The sequence below is a fragment of the Haemaphysalis longicornis genome, unplaced genomic scaffold (genome assembly GCF_048455015.1).
Source record: "Haemaphysalis longicornis isolate Haplotype H1 unplaced genomic scaffold, Haemaphysalis longicornis Haplotype H1 scaffold_2, whole genome shotgun sequence".
Lineage (NCBI taxonomy): Eukaryota > Metazoa > Arthropoda > Arachnida > Ixodida > Ixodidae > Haemaphysalis > Haemaphysalis longicornis.
This window is the reverse complement of record NW_027526295.1, coordinates 105529996-105552391: the sequence shown is the minus strand read 5'-3', so window position 1 is coordinate 105552391 and position 22396 is coordinate 105529996. Positions and strand designations below refer to the sequence as shown.

The window sequence follows — 22396 nt, the reverse complement described above, 5'->3', positions numbered from 1 at the left end:
AGATCGTGAACGTGGCCGGAGAGAAGAGGTTGTTCTGTACCTTCACAGCGACCAGAGCGACACCACGGAAGAAGGGGAACTAAAAAGCCCCAAGCGTAGCCGCAAAAGAAGCCCACTAAGCGTTCCCGCTATGGTAGATGAGACCACTACCAGCTGGGAGACCCAGCCACAAAGCGTGGTTGCGAGGTCACACACCTTCTTTGAGTCGGCTGAATGTAGCGGGGAGAAAGACGTAGAGCCGAAGCCAGCCAAGGAGCCGTTGGACAGCAAGGAAGCTACGAGGCAAACGCAGCTTGACACGGGTGAAGCCCCTTCGGTTGTCGTCCACTTGAAGATGATGTTGAGTTTCCTTGAGCCGTGTGCTAGCTTCGAGCCGTATTTCTTTAATAGGGCACTAAAGGCTGAATAACTTAGCATTGTGATTGAAAGACTATCTTTTGTATCTTTTTTACCTTTGTTTAATGATCAAAGATGCCTTGTTTGTCGGGAGTATTTTTTTAAAGGGACACTAAAGGCTGAATAACTTGGTGTTATGACTGAAAGATCATGTGTTTTGTGGCACTTTCTGCCTTTGTTCAATGACCAACGATGCCTTGTTTGTCTAGGAATAAATTCTTATGCTGTCGTTTCTATCGCCCGTTTCCTTTTATTGTTTTGATTACCAGGTGGGACCACCTGGGATTCAATCGTAAACCAGCTGGGACCAGCTACCATTTTCTCTTGGGATGTTGCGTTGACAGGTGTAGCCTGGTGGGGTAGTGATATTTCAACATTCACCCAGCCAATTTTTGCGAGAACTCCTAATTGATTCAAATTACACGTTACAGATCCATTGAACTAGCTGGGACCAGCTACCATTTTGTCTTGGGATATTGCTTTAACGACAAGAGTAGACTGGCGGGGTAGTGATATTTCAGCATTCACCCAGCCAATTTTTGCGAGAACTAATTCATTTAAATTACAAGTTACAGATAAAATTTAATTATATCTAAAGTTGCAACGCTGCATGCACACTTCAAAGTTTGTTTTAATAGTTTGTGGAAGTCGTCCCAAAACAACATGACATCAATGCACAAAGGCTTTCTTTTTCCAAGCTGTATGCTGGAATGTTTAGCCCAACTAAACCATGTTGCATTGCAGTAACATCAGGTTATTCTGTAAACTCTCAGGTTCTGTAAACTCAGGTTATTCGCTTTGCAGTGCGCCAACAACATAATTTCAACTGCAAAGTCGGTCAACTGTTTCAGTGATAGTTTAATTTTAGACATTTTATACGAATCTTTTGGGATTGAAGTGTAGGAGATTGAATAATTTATCATACTTCGTGACATGCCTTATCTAGAACCAGAAATGGTAGAAATGCAATATACAAGTACAAGGTTCACAGCTAACGTAAAAGGAAAACTGCCCAATGCCACCACTAAACGGTAGTGTGACCAATACCGTTATCTTTGCTGGGCAGATTTGGAGGCCCAGTGTTGAGATCTACTGTCCCCCTTCCCAAGTTACCTTCTGAACTAGCACTGCGAAACTTAAAAGTAGGTGCCATTCATAACCTTTCCACCCCATGCCCTGAGTAATTGCCCAATCCAGCCCAGTGTTTTTAACTTCTCAGATGCACTTTTGAGAATGACAAGTGAACAGAAAAAAAAAATGAAGGAATAAAGAAAGGTTGCCCCCCAGGTCCCTGCGCTAAAACCTAAAAAAAAGGTTTTCTTTTTGCCTTTGCATAACTGTCTTCAACTTTGGTTTAAGTTTGATTGAAAACTGTTGCTTTTTACATTGAACTTCTGTTACACAACATGATATGCCCACTTGTCGGGAAAAATTTATCGATGTGCCCCTGGATATGTCACGTAGTACCAAGGTGAACCAGCTTGAAGTGGTGATCTTCTTTTGCATGAATATTTAGTAACAATGCCATAAGTTTTTTTCAAATGTGAGCTAGAAAAAAACTGTCCACTTGCAGTGAAAATGTGTGAGAAGTAAACAATGTCAACATGTAAGCCAACTTTTTCAGCCATTTATTTACAGTTGGTCTGCGAGAAAAACTACAGGTTTGAACACAAGCTCTCGCAAAATGTGGGTGTAAAGCAAAACAACGCTGCTGGAAAGGAAAGCATACAGTGCAGCTTTACATTTCAAATGTTTCAAACTTTATTTTAAAAATAAGTCAGATCTAACTCTGTTATGTCTCTAAGACTCCGTTTCTACCAATCACTACACTGCAAAACTCTCTATTACAAGCAATTAACTTCATTGTGATTGTGTCTGTGCTTACAGATAACTTTTTGCTTTTGTGCTAAAGTGTTTATGGTGTAGTGCATGAAGGGTAAGGCCAACTGCACTCAAATTTTCGATAACGTAAAAATAATGTCACCTAATAGTACACATAAAAAGAGTGCGAAATGCAAAATACTACGTTTCAAACATAAACGCGAGCGACGCAGATGGCTCACGACATTGGCGCTTTCGGAATCGAAACTGAATAGAAAAGGCGGCCATTACCGGTGGCCGGACGTGACCTACGTGCTGGAACGGAAGAGGTCGCGCTAGAACCGGCGGCCGCTCAGAGCCGCCTTCAAATGCGCGTGGTAGCGACGCGTTTCACACTCTTATTTCCACAGAAGAACTCCCACAAATGTTTGCTCAGAATAATAGAGTTAGGTGAAATTCAGACATCGCGCTGCTATCAATCGAGATGAAGTAGACTGTACGACAGTTCTTTTTCCATCAGAATAACTGCTGTTGTAGCAATCCGTGGCATTGCGAGTGAAAAAAGCAGGCCCCGATTTACAAAAGCTAGTTGCTCGTACGATATCGAATATGAGCTTTAGTTAGCCGGCCTCTCGGCTGTCACATCGCTCTCTTTGAAGGGAATAAACCGCATGCGGGTGGAGATCGATCACTATTTTTACTATGCATGACCAGCTATGCTAAACGTCTTTTACTATACTAAACAGCTTCGCGAATATCAGCCCAGTATTTTTCGCCTTGCTGCACATCGAGAATCGAATTTTAAGAGGAATCTAAAACTATAAGCCAGCTTCCACAGCTAAACGATGCAATAAAACACGAAAAAAAGACGTACCGTTGAAAACATTTTGCTTTCAAGTAAACTAAATCTAGCGCTTCATTGGGTAATTGAGAAAAATCAAGTTTATTGTTTATGAGAGGAGCTGTTTTGTTAGCTTTCGCACTTCGCGAAGACGACGGCTGATATTTGTGTGGATGTATTTTCTGCCACGAGCAACGCTGATTTTGGTTCACTTAGCGAGTGAAGCAAAAGTCGCACAAATGTTCATACCCACGTGTACAACAACTCCAGTTAGGTCGTCAAACTTTTAAAAATGTCTATGGGATTGAGGTGGCGTTTGGCCAGCCCAAATGTGGCAAATATTGGACGCGGAAGTGGAAGTGGTAAAGAATTTTTAAGAGATCCCTTTTTTTCTGTTATAGATGCAATAGGAATGACAAATGTAAGAGAATAGTGCGTGTCACACTATTTTTTTTAGTAACAATTTTATTTTCAAGTAAAAAAAGTTTTGCTAGCTCCAGAATGTTTGCAAGCGTGCGAATAGTTCATCTCTTTCATTGCATTGAAAAAAAGGGCAGTTCTTGCTGCCTATGCCGTTAGTTTCAAACATGTGATGTCGACGATGGTACAGCGCGGTGGTGTAGCAGAGAAACCCCGAGTGAACGCGTCCCTGCGTCCGGCGGAGCGCCGTCGTGCAAGTCGCCGGAGAAGTGCGAGCTCCACGGAACAAGTTCCCCAACCTCTGTCACAGGCTGCTCGGAACTTGTTTCGGCGACTCTCCGCCAGGTGCAAACGTCATCTGCACGGAACTACTTTGAGCAACGTTACCTATAGTGTGCTGTGTGCTTACGAAGCTCAGAATTTCGCCATGGTGATTTTAAGAGCATAGACTACTTATTTGAATCAAATTTAGACAAAGAAAAATTTGAGTGCAGTTGGCCTTTAATCCATATGTTTTCGGGAGTACTCAAACTGTAGCATTACATAGTGAATATTCCTTTCAGCCGCTTCAATGGGCTTACCTCAACATCCTGAGCATTGCCACATAGGGGTTAGATAGGATGCAATTAAAAGAACATTCGATCGATAAAGCAAAACAAGGACTTCACATTACCCTTCGCCACCTCTTTCCTAGCTGTTCTTGGGTGGCTGGGAGGCCTATGTTATTCACACCGTCTTTGCATCTTACGTCAGTATACATATGACCACAGCACACGGTAGAGAGTTGCAATACCATTTTGCTTTTTTGTTTTCCCTTGTCTGTAAATGCCAAAATCATGAAGAGTAAGGTGAGAAGGTGAAGGCCTTTGAAAAGAAAAGGACTTAAATGCACCGCACACATTCATCACCAAACACCTGTGTGTCTCAACACTACCGCACACGCGCAAAAGGGACAGGCGGACCTATGACCAAACAAACAAGCATGAAATCTAAAAATCTGGGGAGTAAGCAGATCATAAGGTATAACGTTTGTGAAACAAGTACAGAAAAAACAGCAAGATAAACAAGCTACACACCAATAGAGTACAAGATAAAAAGTCATAGACCGCTACGTTAATCATTCCACCAGCTCGACGGTCTCCCCTCCGTGTTGCTTCCTGAAACGGTCGACAAGTGTGGATGGTTCCTCACAAAAGTTCCCGGCATGCTAATTATTCGTGTGACCTGCCGAAGCTGCTGGGTTTCTTCTTGAGAAAGGCAGCTGAATCTCACCTCCGTTGGTGTTGATATCCCTACGTCCTGGTTTCCAGTGAGAGCAGGGCACCATTCTGTCCGTTGTAAGATGCACGTCTGTGGCACATGCTTAAAAAAAGTTCATCGCCCTGCCTGACAGAGTAATTGCCAACAATCAAGTTGGACTTTTTTTTTCATGAGTACCTGCATGGGGGACGAACAATAAAAATATCACCAAACAAAACAGAATTAACTAAAAGACGAATAACGCAAAACACGCCCCAAAGAAAAACGTTGCACAATAAATTACATATGAGACATGCGAAGACATGGACATAGTATAAGACATGGACTTTCCCAGGCTTCTGCCAGGGTAAGTCCAAAGGCTTTCTGAATTGAGCAGTTTCAGAGACATTTTAATAAGAATTTGTCCTATATTCTGTTCCACCAATCATGCGCAGCACTGTTGAGGCTACTGGTGGCACCAGCCAATCAGACAAGAGATACACCAGTATTGGTGAATGAGGGGAGCAAAGGAACCTGTCCACAGTGTTCCTGTGGCCTTGTGCTATCTGCTTGGAACTATCTTCTTTGAGTAATGCTATACGCACTCCGTAAAATTCTGTTCTGAGATCAATGCATCTCCAGCATTTAGCCGTGCACCGAAACATACCTAAAAAATGCCAAACGACCAACAGAGCTATTTCCCAATTAAAAAAATGCATGTGACTCCTAAAATCTTTAAAACTGCTGATGCTCAAACACAGGGCCTCAGAATCAGAATGGGCCACTCTACCCCTGGGATGGAGGCTGAACGGCGGGCTTCTTTTACCCTTGTTCAAAAGAATTCAAAAACAGAGAGAGAGAGGGAGTGAGAAGTTTACTCAAAAGAGAAGACGTCGGTCTGAAAGACTCATCTTTGGCCTGCTACTTCCTACTGGGGCAAGGGTATTGGAAACAAAAATAGAAAGGAATGAATGTATAAAGTGTGAGAAATGACATTGAGATCAACCAATGAGATCAACCAATGACCTAAGGCACATCTGACATGCAATGGGGCACAGAAGCTGACCATGACATTCCAGTTCACACCAGATGGTTGCCATCAGTATAAAGTAAAAATGAGCATGTTTAAAGGAACCAGTTGATAGTTCTGGGTGCTTACACCACCCACTCTGGAGTGCATGTAGCAAGGCTCATTTTTTTTTCGCTCATTGTGACTGCTTCCATATACCTTAATAGTGTACACCTTAACACCTTGTGTACACCTCAACACCTTAACAGAGAGTCAGGGTCTAGGCCCACGTTGGATGGGTCTTGTCACTCCACTTGACCAAGAGTTGACAAAAAGAAGAGGGAAGGGAAAAGGATTCGGAGTATTTTCCGGTAGTCGCAAAACGTGTCCAAATGTGACCACGGGATGTGTTTTTTCTAGTTTCATTATCACCAACATCAATTTCCCTCCCATTGTTCAAAGTTGGCTTTCCTGCAGTGCGTTTTAGGTAACGCCGCCGCCAACAATGTGACCAAGAAAGCTTTGCTTTAATAGGGGTCGCAACTATGATCTTTCCAATGACTTCCTGTTACAGTAAAGGCGTGCTTGGTATATAAAGGTGGACCACGTGTAAACATCCAAAGAAACCAGCCCAGAACATTAGTACCAAACCATTGTAATTACAGGTTGTGAATGTACATTTATTGAAGTTGCTCGCAAGACCAAATTCAACAAAAATACACAACCGTAATGGTTAAAGATAGACATGAGAAGCATAGGACTTAGCAGATAAAAACAGCGTCAGTAAAATAGGCAATTGTCTAAGAAAGTCATTGCATTTGCCCCGAGAAAGCACTTACTACTTCACAATAGCTAAAAACAGCATCAGTAAAATAGGGCAGTCTACAAACGTCACTCCATCTTCACCAAAAAAAAAAAAAAAAAAGAAAACAATGCAGCATACTTATTTTTACTTCGGGGCCCAGCAAACAATTTGAAGCTTGCCTATGTTCATAAATATATACAATATATACATATTAATAAAAAGGGGTGTGGTAAGATCAATACGCATTGGCATACCGCCTCCATGAAATGTCCTATACATTGCACATGATTGTCACATGACCGGCAGTTTGAAGGAACTTTTGCAGCCTTTGCATACAAAAGTGTGGTATTCCATGCGCACCTAACAAAAGTAAAAAAAAAAAGACAGCCACACCAGAGTAGAAGGTTCTTTAAGTGACAAATGGCAGCAGAAGCTTACTCCAGACACTCTGTGGCTGTTGTCAATGAGCGATGGGGGGGAGGCAAGTACAGTCGAGTCCACTTATAACGATACCATTTATAACAACATATCGGATGTAACGATGAACGACGACGGCACCGTCCACTTTTGCATGCTTTCTTTGCTAAAATGAACCGCTTATTACAATGCTCCAGTGTTGCGATATCGAATATAACGATTGAATCCGGTTACAGTATGCACCAAAAATGTCAACTGCCGCTGGCACCCCGGGCCGACGGCATGCTCTGTGAGCTGCGATGCCCCTCGCCTTCCTTCCACCCCGCCGAAAATGAGTCGACTGTGCTGCTTACAAGGAAGCGAGAGGAGAATCAGAGGTGTTTTCCTCCGGAACCCCCTCCCGGTGCTGCCGGTTTGGTAGCGTCCCCGTGCCCGCTTGCAAGATTGCGGCGCCGCTCGTTTGCACGTTCACTTGTTGTGTCATGTGCGCACTGCTTTGAATTTGAGGGGTGCCTCTTCAACTGCCTCCGTTCTTCCACGGAAGGGATGTCAAGGCCGATGTTTTGAAAATGTCCGACTGCATCACTGAAGAGGCGATCGTTGCGCAGATACGTGCTGTGGACAGTGCTGACAGTGACGACTCTGATGACGCGGTTGCGCAGCCTACTAAGTAGGAGGCTCAATGTGTGACACAGTCCCTCGGGGACTTTGTTTCCACCAAGTACCTTTCGCTCAGCTAGGTGAAGCACTTATGAATACGCTTAAAAAAAGATGTGCGCCAGCTTCGCATGCAGCGAACAAAGCTGAATGACTGTGGCTTCTTTTCTGCAAATAAAAAGTTGTATGAGCTCATTTGCATGCGAGTAAAATGTTTTGAGCTCTGTTTCGCCCCCCCTTTTTTTTTCCACAACGCGCTTATAACAAGTATCAATTATAACAATAGAGTTTCCTTGCCAGATCGGTATTGCTATAAGTGGACCCGACTGTAATGGGATGGGTGGGTAATGGGAAACAACAGCTTCTGAGATGATGATGATGAGAATGACGCAATGAATGTACTAGCCTAAGCAACGGCATCATGTACTGGCCGTGGCGGTCGCGGGGCGTAGGGAAGGTGGTGAGTCCCGGTCAGCTCGTGTTGTTCCTGGCAAGGACAGGCCTCTGAGTGACCGGACGATCTCTTGGCCGATGGCTGCGGCAAGCGGTGGTGGCACTGCATTCCCGATCTGCACCGCAGGACGTGGTCATGCACATTAAAGGGACGACATAGATGAAGCGCAAGACTGGTTCATTGAAGAGACAGGTTTGTCTCAACAACACCAATTACACCACAAACTTTAAAAATAATGGATGAAAATATTAAGTAAAATGGATCAAGCAGTGTCACCAGCAGCAGTATTTTTTTCTTGTTCAGGGAACTACAACATAACCACATTTTTTTCACAAACCAAATGCCCTCATCTCACTCATACTGAAACACTACTAAGCTAGCTAGCCATGTGAAATCAAATTACCTCCCAAATAAAATAAAATACACAACACAAATGAAGCCAAGAGCAACAAGGTGGCTTTTTTATGTTTATTTTAAGCCACAAAAAAGCTTTAGTTTAGCAACAGTGTTCAAATGAACCAACTGTTTTTCTCTCAGCTAGATGTTGAAACATAAGTGAGAAACTAAACTCCAGCTTTCGTACTGAAACTGTGAAACATTCGCTTTTAATTCGAAACTATTCAAACAAAACCATTAGTTGCTTCAAAAGCAAAAATCAGCATTCAAACGGGTCTACATCATTCCAACGTTAGCATAGAATTAGTGACAGTTTCCTCTCAAACATATTTTTGCACAAAAAAAAGAACGAAAAAAAAGAACCTCTGTGGGCAACATGATAAGCAAATGATGATTGGAAGGCGATGTAGGCAATTCTGATGCTACCGACCACTGAAAGTGGCACTGGTGTGAGAATTCTTGGCTACCACGTCATTTTCAAAACACAGCTACACAAAACCTCCACAATTTTCCTGCTTTTGGCGTAGCTTAGTGCAAGAAAACGATATTGCATCCAAACTGCCAAACTGGCCCAGTTGTCCTATCCCTGCTGGACACGACATGCCTTTTAGCCTAGCTGGAGCAGTAAGAACAACTGCACTTATGAGTTATACTGTAATGGCTCTCGGTGTTATGACACTGCCCTAGACGAGTCACCTGGAAGCCAGACTTAAGAAGAAGCTAAGCTAACCTAAGCTAAGCTAGAAGATAAGTGCAACAATGCTTTTCTCACCCCACACAAGATTTGGGAGAAAGACATCCCAGCTCAAATAAAAGGAAGTGAACTCGGGTTGGGTATGTAATGCAACAGGGAAATGACAACCAACGGATTATCAGGACAACAGAGTTAACAGAGTTAATATCGAGGGATGGGACTAGACGCACACGACAACCATTAACTCGATGGAGGGATGAAATCATAAAATTCAAAGGCAAGGAATGGAATAGGGCTTCGCGAGACAGGAACGGCTAATGGTGGTGGTGGGAGTGAAGGAGGAGGAGGAGAAGGAGAAGGTGGAGGAGGAGGAAGAGGAGGAGGAGGACGAAGAAGAAGGAGAAGACGAGGAGGATGAAGAAGAAGAAGAGGAGGAGGAGGTTTGGTTTACCTGGACGAGTTTGTCATCGACGGAGCCCACGAAGACAAAGTCATCCGGAAAGCCCTGGATGCGGGCGCATTCTCGGGCACTCAGCACCCTGCTCTGTGAAGGGTGCAGGACGGAGGACTGGAAAGGAGGGGAAGGGTTGTGCATCATCATCACACTGGCGCCGCGTGTCTTCACAGCCCCATTCCCGAGTAACGTGCCAATCGGACAAATGAACAAATTTCACAAATATTACCGCCACGTGCCGGGCATTGAGCTCAGCCGACGTCTTGCGGCAGTGCCTCCTGCCCTGTGAGTTGCTCACACAAAATGCGCCGATGTAGGCAATATTTTTTTTCTTGTTTTGAAGGAGCGGTTCTCCAGCAATTATGAGAGTATGGATGAGCTCTCCCTTTTCATACTAAACATTTACGTGTACACGAATAAGGTTGGAAGCCTTTCAGCAGGGTTTCAACACCCTGCCTATGCCACTGCGAGAGTGCTTGAATAGTCATAGCTTCCCAGAAGCATATTCTGAAGAGGTGCATCTGTGTGTGAGCTTTGAACCAAAACTGCAACATCTATTTACAACTTTATAAAAACATGGTTGCACACACGGTGTTCTGAAGAAGTAGTACAGTATGAAAACGCTAATGACAACTGGCTCTTCTCTTTTCACCTTTCTTACGGTGAAAACCCAATCTAACGAAGTTACCGGGAACCATGAATTATTTCGTTACATCGAGAATTTCGTCAAGTCAAGAATGTAACTTAACGAGCAGATGATTCCAAAAATTTGACGTCTAAAGGGAGGCGGATGCCAGCAGCTACCATGACATTGTAATTGCGGCTGCCGCTGCGCTCGCCTGCCGATGCTTATTCATGTTGTTGTTGTTGTATGTGTTGTTTATTGGCACTAGGGCAACTTGGCTAAAGAGCACCAAACATCAGGGTTTTGTATATTTCTTTGGGGGGCATAATTGTTTAGGTAAAATGGTTAGAAATTGGTGTAGAGGGCCATTTCATTCAAATCAGCATGTTGGTGTAGAGGACCATACTGCTAAGAACTAGAAGTGGTGAATGGAAATGCAGTTCAGCTTTCAGTGATTACGAAGAGAGTGCTCATCAGAGGGAGATTGGTGAAACAATTATGGTCAAAATGAAATTGTTTGTAAAAATCCGACGCTAAATAAATACTCTAAAACACGACTGCATGCAGACATGGGATTGTCTGCAAGGAAATGTGCTGGGTGAATTGGGATGCGGTGCATGTAGAGCTCTGGAAAATGTTTGCATCTGTCAGCGTTGTGTTCTTTGCATTCGACAAGGATGTGAACGGTGGTAAGTGCTTGTCCACATCTCGGACATTGGGGTCTTTGTGTGCCATTGAAAAGGTAAGTGTGCCATGTGTGTGTCCTATACGTACCGTGCTTACCCGATTCTAACGCGTCCCCGATTCTAACGCGCACCCGATTTTCCTGTCAAAAAAAAAAAAAAAAAAAAAAAGAAAAAACTTGCACCTCCGATTGTAACGCGCACGGAACTTTGTGACCCAGACAAACGAATGCGAGAGAAACGGGCGATTTATTTCCCAAAGTAATCTCACTCATCTCACTCCTCGTCGCTCTTCTCTGACCACAACATCTCGTCCTCGGTGCCGTCAAGTGCGTTCGCGATGCCACTTCTGAATGTTCAATCATGGTCGATGGGATCGTGGCCCACGTCTCGCACGCCCATCCCGCAAGCTTCTCCAGAGGCGCACACTTCAGCCGACCGATCGTTTTGAACGCGCGAGAGCCGCTGCTGTCATTGGTGTTATCAAGCACGCAAGTGGAACGATTTGACGATTTTGTGAACGATGATAGAAAACCTGGGCGCCTAGGCTTCCTGCGTCCGAAAAATCGTTGCTAAAAGCTTTGGCGCCATCTTGAGATTGCAATGGCGATGGCTGGGACGAAATTTCTGCTGTTTTGGCAGTTTCGGTTTCGTATTTGATTCTAACGCGCATACGATTTTTTGGCCTATTTATTTGGAAAAAAAGTGCACGTTAGAATCGGGTAAGTACGGTAACCTGCAAAGTGTAACTTCAATAATTCTGTTCCGTTTGTTGGTCATGTAATTTGCCTATTCTTGGTTTAATTACATGAAGTTTGTTCTCTGTCTGTGCCCCATTCCTTTTGCCATTGCTAGCGGAGCTTGTATCGGATGAGAGCCTTTAGATCAACGTAAGGTATTAATGTCACGTCAACCTCATCACGGTAGGTGGCGGCAGCTGCTTGTCTATCAGCAGACTCATTGCCAACTATTACGCAATGGCCGGGGACCCAGCAGATTCTAATTTGGAGCCCCATGGAGTCTTTAATAGTCTTTAATAGTCTTTAAGTCTTTAACACATAATAGACTTTATAAGCTGGTTGAAATGTGTATTTTTGTGGCTTTTACCAGAGGATAAAGCTGTTACAACACTAAGTGAGTCTGCGTAGATTACTGGCATAGGTACTTTGGTTTGTATTATGTGTTCAGCAGCCATCGCCAAATTGTATGCTTCTGCTGTGAATATGCCTGCCTTTAGATTCATTGTTTTTGAGCAGGAGAAGAAGTTTGGTCCAACTGCCACGCACGCTACTACTGCAGAGCGTGTTTTGGATGCATCAGTGAAGAATTCTGTGAATTGGTATTTGTGTTGTAGATATATGAAGTGTTGTTGTATGAGGGCTTGAGGGGCTCGGTTCTTATCAATTTTAAGAAATGACAAGTCACATGACACGGGTACGAGTTTTCAAGGTGCAATTAAATTCATACAAACAGTTTTCTGAGTACCCGTAAAAAATACTCCCATCTCAGAGGCCTCAGATCTGGCCTTAAAAAAAAAAAGGTTGGGGAAGTGAGGGGCGTTGTAAAAACAAGTTTGCTGTAGTGTGATCGCTCATTAGTCTGGTACAGGGATGCTGAGGTAGGGAAGCAACTTTAACGGCATACAAGAGCACAACGAATTTACACTGGTGTTCTAGGGACCACATGTGAGACTCCACATAAAGACTTAAAACAGGACTTGTACGGAAAGCACCCATAGCTAGCTGGAGTCCTAGGTGGTGAACAGAATTGAGCATCTTGAGGGATGTTTTTAATGCCGACTGATACACAATGCTTTCATAGTCAATTTCAAAGATAATTAGGCTACAGAATATTTCGAGTAAGCATGTCTTGTCAGTGCCGTAGGACTGGTGTGATAAAACTTTAAGTATGTTTAAGGACTGCCTGCACTTCATTTTGAGTTGCTGAATATGTGGCATGAAAGTGAGCTTTTTGTCGAGCAAAATACCCAAGAACTCTGTTTATCCTCAGGGTGTCTAGCAAATTGCCTAATTCAATTTCCCTGACTTTTCCATGTTTTCCATGACCATTTTAAACGAAATTCCCTGACCAATACAACAAGCGCCATTATGTGTAAATGGTCCGTGAAGCATATAAAAAGCATATACAAAACACATTAACTTCAGTTTGTTCAGTTTGATGTTTGCTTGCCTTCTGTTACGGCTTCAGGGAGTTTATTTTATCTTGCCAGATAGAAGCTTCAAGTGCGCTTCAGCGAGCACCTTTCGCTTTTTGTTTATTGTCCTGGCTCGACATGCAACGTGAACCGCATGGTGCGTTTTTTTTGCACGCGATTCGCGCACGTCGGCGTTGCGCGTGCAATTTTTTGACGCCCGCGTCGAAGATTCGCGCGCGCGGCAGCTTCTGCCTCGCTCAGAAAACTACGCGCGTCGCGGGAGGCAGTGGGAGGATCCTGCCGACTTGCGCCAATGGAGAGCCGCACGCCTCATGGCGGCAGTTTCGAAGCTCTCGATATGGTTAGGCTTACCACCCCGGCAGGTATTGCATGGGCGCTTTTACTAGCGGCGCGGATGATGTTTTATAGTACTGTTTTCGCCCACATTATAAGCTACTTTACCTCACAAGCAACTTCGTGCGTGCCTTGTGTGGCATTTTAGAGAGCGCTTAGAAGCGGTCGCTCGAGCTCCCGTCACCAGTTCGCGGTCGAAGCCGCCGCCATGTTTCCGCTGCCGGCAGCACCGCGCGCAGCGTGCAGGCGGTTCCGCGGCAGCGTCGGAGCGTCTGTGACATGCGCGGCGCATTTTCGCGAGCAGAAAACGCCCCATGCGGTTCACGCTAAACCATGTCATGTTCCTTTTTGATTAGGTAATTCTGGCTCCTGATGTCATAAGAAAGAAGTTCTATCAAGATTAGCTCCAAAAAAAGTGCTGACTTTTAAAATTCGCTGAAAAAAAAAAAAGCGCGTTGTGCGTGCGATTTGGGCACCACCCTCTGCAGCTGCGAGCTGCGTGAGCCGCACCGGCCGCACGGCGAGTTTCTGCACGCGATTCGTGCACGGTATTTTCACGGCCACGTCGACGATTTCGTGCCTGCGGTGTGGCTCCTTTCCTGCACAAGCAGTGCGTTTGTGCCTTGAGTAGCATTTTAAAGAGTGGTTCGAAGCGGTCATTGGAGCTACCGCACTACTCCGCGGCCGGTGCAGCCGCCATGTTGCCGGCGCCTGCCGCTCGGCACGCACCGTGCAGGTGGTTTTCGCGGCGGCGTCAGCGCGCCCCGTGCGCGGCGCGTTTTTGCTTGCAGAAAAACCAGAAAACGTTTCAGGCGGTTCACGCTTTCGTCGCGCGCGAACGTGTTGCGTTTGGTAACTTCTTGGGGGCCCCCAACACTGGTTTCCCCTATTCTGAAACTGTGGGCAGGCCCCGAAGTGGTTTTCCCTGACTGGTACTACTTGATTGAAAAATTCCCTGACAATTTCCTGACTTTTCCCGGTGGCGCGAAATTCCCTGACTTTTCCCGGTTTTCCCGGTTTTCCCGGTCGCTAGACACCCTGATCCTTCACTGGGATTTGGTTTTTATTGAGCATAATGCACGGCTCCACTATGATGCCTCGCTGCCTAGAAAACAAAACGCAGGAGCAAATGTCGGCATTGAACCGAAACCCATTTTCGGTCGCCTATTTCGACAGCCTGTTAACTTTTATTTGCACCTGTATTTCACAAACTGCTATGTTACATGATTTGAAACTTATCTGGATGTCGTCCACATAAACTGAATAGAATAAAGAGTGCGGCAAGACATTTTTAAGGGAATTCATTTTGACAATAAAAAGGGTGCAACTCAAGACACCCGTCTGAGGAACGCCATTTTCTTGGGTAAAAGTTTGTGACAGCGAGGAACCTACACAAACTCTGAAAATACAGTGGGTTAAGGAGGGACGGACAGGGCACTTAAAACTATTTCTTTTAATTAAAGTAAACTCTGTGAAACTTGTCAGACTTGCTGCTTTTCCCCCACTGATTTCAAATATGGCATTATTTTTTTAGTTCGTCAATTAGTTCCTGAGATAATTAGTGGTAATTAACCATTTTGGAGGAACAATAGACAGAACAGTGTTGGTCATAAAACTGTAATCCTTATATTTTCCAACACTATGAACCCTGGTGAGTGCAATAAGAGAACAAGTTTTTTAAAGCATCGTTTGGAACTCATTTTACAGCTCATTAAACTTCAGTGTTTGAAATGGGCACTAAAAATGGTTCCTTGCCACTGGTGCCACCAAGGTTTAATGAGCTGTCTGCCCCTGGAGCTGTTTTCCTACATGATGCAAGAGCAATGGTAAATTCTTGTTTTGTCAGTGGAGAATTATAACCGTCGCATGATGTTTTCTTGTTGTGAAGAGGCTTACGTTCTGCAATCTTTTTATGACGAAGGAATTCTGTTGAATAGTGGGTAGAGCTGGAGGTATGTTCAAAATGCTGGCCGAGGGCGTTGGCCTGATCCTCTAGGGTGTCACCTGTTGTACTAATAAGTGGGAGAGTGTTCGTGTTCTGACCCTGAAGTGCTCTCAATCTTTTCCATACCTTGTATGTGTTAGTGAATGAATTTATGGAGGTCAGTAACGTTCTCCAGCTCTGTTTTCGCAGCACGTCAAATGCGTCTCCTTTTGGCATTTGCTCATTTAAGGGGAGACGTGGGTCTTGAAACGAACTTTTTTATTAATTGGTCTGTGATAATGAAAATAACTGTGCATATGTGTTTTGTCTTCCTCATTTCAAATATGTAATTAGTTTTCAAGTGGTAGAATTAATTTTTGAGTTATAAAGAAAACACTGGAGCCTAATTAAGTAATTTCTTACGGGCCTTTAAGGAACTTTTTATTCAAATTTTTTTTAAATAAATGGTATGGATGTGTAGCTTAAGACCTGCCATGCATGCTGAAGCTATTTATATTCCTGTAAAGATAGTTGATTGGATATAATTAATCTAATTATGCAAAGTACAGTTTTCTGAAAACTTAATGACCTCTAATTATTACTCATAACATTTATTTGAGGCAAAATGAGCCAATTAAAATAGCTTCAGCATGCAGTTCATTTTATCCCAAATTCAACGGTATAACACTTGTAGAAATCCTTTGAAAAAAACTACCTCAAAACCCCTGTAAGGCTAGGCACATATGCAAAAAAAGGGAAGCTGAGAAAATCGCAGTTGAAGTTTTACTACAAGTGACAGTTTTATCTATTGAGCATATGAAAAAAAGAAAGGTTCTAGAATGTAGCTCGCGTTTCGCTCAACACGAGCATACCAAGTTTGCTGAAATCAGTTGGTGGGAAAATTATGAAATCCTCTGTCTACAGATGCCACCTGGCAGAAAAACTGAACAAAAGCAAAGCCAGAACGTTGCTTCAATTTTTATGCTGTTGGCATCGCGCCGTCTCTCTTTGGCGACTAGGGCTGAGGTGCCGAGCGTGCACCACAGTTGTAAACGCTATTTTGTTATGTTACTGCTTCATTTTTAGCAATCATATCGGATTTGCATCGCGTGAAGTAAGTTGCAGCGAAGGGGCTGGTAACGGAATGCCGGCCACTGTTCTGTAACGTGCATGCGCTTGGCTAGGTGGGATAACCACGTTTTCGGTTTAATCTACTCGTATATCACGTCACCAACGCACATTGTGCACAGTGCGAACATTTATAATTCTCAAATCGCTCATCTATATGGTAACCTGCCGACGAGGAAGCGCGCGCCGGAGTGCGGGCCGAACCGCCGCAGCATCGTTGATAACAGAATGAACACACTTCCCTTGCGACGTCGGCATGCGGCATCCTCCACTTTATCATTTCTTTTCTTTCTATTTGCTGCTAATCGAAAGATAGACGCACCTTAGTGCCCCCGAAGGCGTAATCATATCGCTACGCTATCGTCTTGGCAGCCCGCGCGGGCGCTAAGCCTACCTCCGTCTCGGCGCCGTTCTCGCGATAAGTCGTCGTCACAGGAGCAGAAAATCGTATTTCAGGCGCTTTTAATAATGCCTGTTCTTCCTTTCGGTTATCGATAGACATCTTTACTTTATTTTTACGCCATGCGGGGCTTTTGCCGGTCCTCGCATAGACGAATACATGAGCCATTGCCCTGTGATGAGAGTGCCGAGCAGACGACCCACGGCGCCCAGCCAATGAGGTTGCGCCCTGCGGTCACGTGCAGTCAGTAACCAATTAGGCGGCGCGATCCGTCTCTTTTCTACCCCGGTTTTACTCGCAACCAACGGACAAAACGGAGTGGTTCTGGGGGGGAATTGAAAACGAAAAGACGCGCTTTCGAATGAGACCAAAATGGACGCCGTGGCGCACGTAGAACCCGAGGGGCGAGTCGTCGAAAAAATGCTATTTTCGCGTCGAATCTTGGCCGATTTCAGCGGGCGTCGGTGCTATAAATTGATATTATGGCTCAAATACGTACTTCTGGGTCTGGATATTTTGCTAACCGGTAGAAAAATAGCTCTACTTTCCGAAAAAGGCGATTTCTAAAAATCGGTTTTTTGGCCAAATTTCGGGATTCCAAGACCCGCGTCTCCCCTTAAATGCTATGAGATTTTCGACTGTTGGATATCTTATAAAGGTTCCCCACTCTTTATTTTGTTGTTTGCGTGCAGTCCTACACTCATCATTCCACCATGGCCTTGGCCTGTTTTTTGTGTTTATTGAAGCTCGAGGAATCGAGGAATGTGCGGCATCGATAATATGCGCAGTAATAATGTCTGTGGCTTGGTCAATGTCTAGATGCTGTATGGATGGGTCAGAAAGCTCAGGTAATTCTTTGAAATTCTGCCAGTTTGCTCCCTCTTCTTTAAGCCTTGTTGGGATGGTTGAAATTGCAGGGTTGTGAGCCAACTTAAGTATGACAGGAAAGTGACCACTGCCATATGGATTTGGAGCAACACTCCATTCCACTAGAGGAAATAAAGTGGCCGAACCCAGCGCTAGGTCAATAGAAGAAAATGTATTATGTGTTGCGCTGAAAAAAAGTTGCTTGTTTCTTATTGAACAGCCAAGTGCCACAGGACAACAAGAATCTTTCCATGAGTTGCCCTCGAGGATCGGCCCATGCTGAACCCCGCAGCAGGCGGTGAGCATTCAAATCCCCTACTAATAAGAACAGTGCCGGAAGTTGATCTATTAAACTTTCAAACTCTGTTGTTGTCAGGTGATAGTTGGGGGCAATGTATATTGAGCATATAGTTGTTAGTCTGCCAAAAATAACGGCCCTCATTGCTACAGCTTCTAGATTAGTTTGCAGGTTTAGTTTTTGGCAGGCCACTGACTTTCTAACAACTAAAGCTACACCACCAGATGAATGAGTGCAGCTGGCTCTGTCTTTTCGAAAGATAGTGTATTACCTAGGAAAGTTTGTTTGTTGACTATTCAAATGTGTTTCTTGAAGACATAATATGCTTGGCTGGTGCTCTGTAAGGATTTCATATATGTCATCAAGATTTTTAATTAGGCCCCTACAATTCCAGTGAATTAGGCTTTCTTTTATATTTTGTTTGCTCGAAGTGGAAATTTAGTGTGTAGGGTTTCTATAGTATCATTTGTTTTTGGGTGGTAGAATTCTTGGAGGTGGCTTTTTTTGGCGCTCAAGGGATTGGCGCCTTTCTTTGTACGTTTGTGAAGCCAATGAGGCCGGCGCCACCTCCATCTCTTCATCTGATGGCAAAGGAGTAGCTGACAAGTCAGGCTCCTTCACCCATGCACCCCTAGGAGTGCTGGATGTGCGTGCTACACAGCAGCGCAGCGTTTGCAGAAGAAGAGCCAGTGAGTCTCACATCCTGGCCCACCATGCCTTCGGGGGCCAGTGGAACAGGACTGGGGAGTGCAGGCTCTCTCACAGCAACGGTGCTGGACGCAGCTACCACCGGCGATTCCCCAACCGGCGGAGCAGTGTCCTGGGCTGCATGGGCAACCCAGAGGGGGGCAGGGGCAGGACCGTGTCTGCACTGCAGTACTGGGTCGCTGCTGAGACAAGACACCGCTCCGCCCCCCGGCGAGCTGCATCGGCATATGCTCTAGATGAGAACATAGGGTGCTTTTGCGTGCTTCGGCAAAAGTGATGTTTTCGGTGACTTTCAAGTGTATGATTTGCTTTCCATTTTTGAAGATGTGACGTCACAAGACCGGGAATAGGCTGGGTGGGGATTTTCGCAGTTCGAGCATTTGGATGTGTTGCCGGGGCAATTTTTCATTGAGTGGTCATGCTGAGCACATTTTCCGCATGTCAGCCTACCTCTGCATGTGATGATACCCTGCCCACAACGCTGACACTTGAAGCATTTACGTGGGTTTAGAATGTAAGGCGAACCTGATGGCGAATGAAAGCAGCGTTGATGGTCTGAGGAAGACAGCTTCTGTCAAATGTTAGTACAACATGTTTGGTCTTGATTTCTTTGCCATTGCGTCTCATAGTAATTCGTTTTACAGCTGTACACCTTGGTCCCACAGGCCTTCAAGAAGATCTTGCTCTGTTTCATTCAAGACTTCTATTTCAGATATAACCCCCTGTGAAGTGTTCAGTGTGCGGTGCGCTGAGACAGCTACTTTGAGGTCACTCATGTTAGTCTGGTTCAGAAGCATGTCTGACTGGTCCTTTGTGTATATTTCGACAAGTACATCACCTGATGATGGTTTCTTTGCCTTATAATTGCTACTGAGAATGGATCCAATGAATCATGCCCCTTTAAACACGGACTTGCTGGTGAGTGCAATTTCAGCTTCAAGAGAGTGACTCACAAGAAATTTGGGGAAGTTCTGTGGAGCATAAAATATTTGGCTGTTTGACAGCAACTAGGTTGCTTTGGTGCGGACCCTTTTCGGGGCCAGATCAGTTTGGAAAGGGGTTTTCGAAAATACCATGTGCCATAGTATAAAGCAGGGGACGGGGGGTTCTTTCTTCACTGACGTTACCCTGGTAGTCAATGAGGTCCCGCCGGAGCTCCCTGCCTGGTAGACAGACAGGGAGACCATCGGCCAAAACTTGACCAAGGCTCCGACGGCCACCGTTTCTGGTTTCTACCCCCCACCTTTTAACACCTCGCCACGGTTGGACACAGCTTATGTATGGGAGCTCTCAGGGTCCGCGGTGTCGCTGCTCACCGTCACCATGAACACTCAAGGTTCCCCGTGTGGGGGATGGCTATTCATGTGCTAGAAGCCTGCGCTGGAAATAACAACAGTAAAATGCTCGGGGTTCTGGTGGAAACGAATTTGTTTCCTGGCAAAAAAAGCCTGTGATTTTCGCCTGCGTGTGCTTGGGTTAGCACAGCAGTGCACATACTTTTTGAAGCAAGCAATCATATTCAACACATCCTCGGTTACTGCGCAAGGCCCAGCAAAGCACCTAAGCAAGTCAATAGCATCCACCACTTGACCTGGAGTGGGCAAAGGAGCTTCAGCAGTTTCTGTATTGTCAGAATCCTTTGACACCTTTTGTGAGCTGCAAACTAACTGCACAATTTATTCATCCTTCGAAACCTTCATCGTGCTGGCGCTCAGATGGTCGTGGAAGCTCAGATCTGCTGCCACCTAGTTCAGCCAACACAGCTGTTGCCAGGAATTGGGTGGGGTTTTTGATTCTTCCTCGTTTCGAGGGCTTCGTTAAATCAGAAATGGAGCTGAATCTATTTGGTTAGTTTGGGTTCGTAAAAGCACTGCGCCGTATGGGCACCCCCAAGGGGACTCCAAACTTGTTCGCTACATTGGGAAATTCACAAGATTAAGTTTTGCTAGATCCAGGTTTCACTGCACCAGCAATCACTGTACTCAATTTCTTCTCAACAATAACCGGTTTTTCTGGTTCCCACCTCCCAAGCCCAAACTTCAAACGATTGTAACTTCTTCTGCAGACCAGACAGAATGATACGGTTGGTCTTGTTGCACTCCTTGATTTGCACACAGTTCACTGGTACCTTGTTCAGCTGCACCACTCCAGCAGTTCTTTTACAAAAGCTATTGAGAGATAAAATATAAAAATCGGAATAAATTTGAATGCAGTGTTTTACACAAAAACAAATTTCACATCTACAACCAGAATTAAAAACTACAGACGTCCCTCAATTTTCATCATCATAACTGTAACAATAAACTTTTTCGGTTTGAGACCGGTGTGCCTTAACGGGAGTCGACTGCATCTATCCGGGAGCGGAATGTCGCGCGTGCCACGCGGTTTGTTGTCGCTCGCACACACCTTGGTGGGTGTGAACTTGGTGGTGATGATGCAGGCGCAGGTGTCCCAGCTGAGGCGCGAGTAAGGCACCCCCAGCTTGGTCTTCTTGTGCCTGGGGAGCACCCGGGAGCCAAAGGCGTGCTCCAGGCCCCACGGGATGAGGGTGCGGTAGCGCTTGGACCGTGGGCTGCTGCACTTGTGGCCTGCCGCGCACGCACACAGTCCGCGCACCCCACCGGCGTACGTTTTCCACACCCTGCGTCGAAAAGCAGTAGCGGTACAGTGCAACCCTGTTACAACAGATCTGTTTACAATGGACATTCGAATGCGACGTATGCATTTGCGACGTTTGGCTCATAGTCCTATCGGACTTACTAATTAAACCTTGTTTACTACAGATTCTGTTACGACATACATTCAGACATGGCAGACTAGTTCAGAAGGTTAGCAAGTCCATTTCTGCCCTCTGCCGACAGCCTTTCCTTTCATCAAACATTTGCAGCGTTTGTGTTTCTAATTTACGATGCTGAGCAAACGAAAACTATTTGAAACAACTAAAAATAATCGTGGCTTAGCAGAAGTGAAACTCTGTGCTTGCCAAAGACTAGCACTGTGAAGAAGTGCATGCAGTCCTGGCAGCCAAGTGATTGGATTTAAAATTTAACAACGTTAGTGCAACAGATCAGATGTTTTTACACGAAAGTTACCGTAGCTGAGACATCAAGTGTAAGCCCCCATGCATGACAGATGGCTAAATCTCCAAGCTTAGCAACAAGACCTTTACTTGCACTTCGCTTCAATTCATGTGGCAATCAGTTTTTACCACGTGCAGAAGGTGTGGTGTACTCCTCCCCGACTCAGTGTGGAAAGAAATGCGTAGGCCAAACTGGCCGATGCATGACCTGCAGATTAAGAGAGCATAACTCTAATGTGCGGCAGAAGCAGGGCCACATTGGGCAGCACTGTCGTGATTGTGGATGTGTGCCTTTGTTCTCAAACTCCAAGATATTGCTTTAAAAGCAAGCGTCAGGCATCTAGAGAAATTGTGGAAGCGCTGGAAATTTACAAAGCAGGAGACAGATGCATAAGTCAAGCATCAATTGCACTGTCGCCAAAAGAGATTGCGTATTTGGAAGCCCGTGGCTCGAGAAGCGGTGATAACAATGCATACTGGTATATCAAATTTGTTTTTCCTTGCTTTTGTTTGTGTTGCTTAGTTTGCTTGTTGGTAATGTACGCCGTTGTTATAAATAAGTGCTCTCTTCA

The 22396-nt window shown here is 44.9% G+C and overlaps 1 protein-coding gene across 3 annotated transcripts in view; it reads right to left on the bottom strand.

Annotated features, from left to right (window-relative positions):
- Positions 1–2012: 2012 nt before the first annotated feature.
- LOC144169093 (DNA (cytosine-5)-methyltransferase PliMCI-like) overlaps positions 2013–22396 on the bottom strand; it is a 150967-nt gene continuing 130583 nt past the window's right edge. For all 3 annotated transcript variants that reach the window (XM_077698103.1, XM_077698104.1, XM_077698102.1), the window contains 3 exons: positions 21152–21386; positions 9601–9717; positions 2013–8174 (listed from right to left, as the gene is read on the bottom strand). In XM_077698103.1, coding sequence (XP_077554229.1) covers positions 8025–8174; positions 9601–9717; positions 21152–21386 — 502 coding nt within the window. In that variant the 3' untranslated portion in view covers positions 2013–8024. The remainder of the gene's footprint in view (positions 8175–9600; positions 9718–21151; positions 21387–22396) is intronic.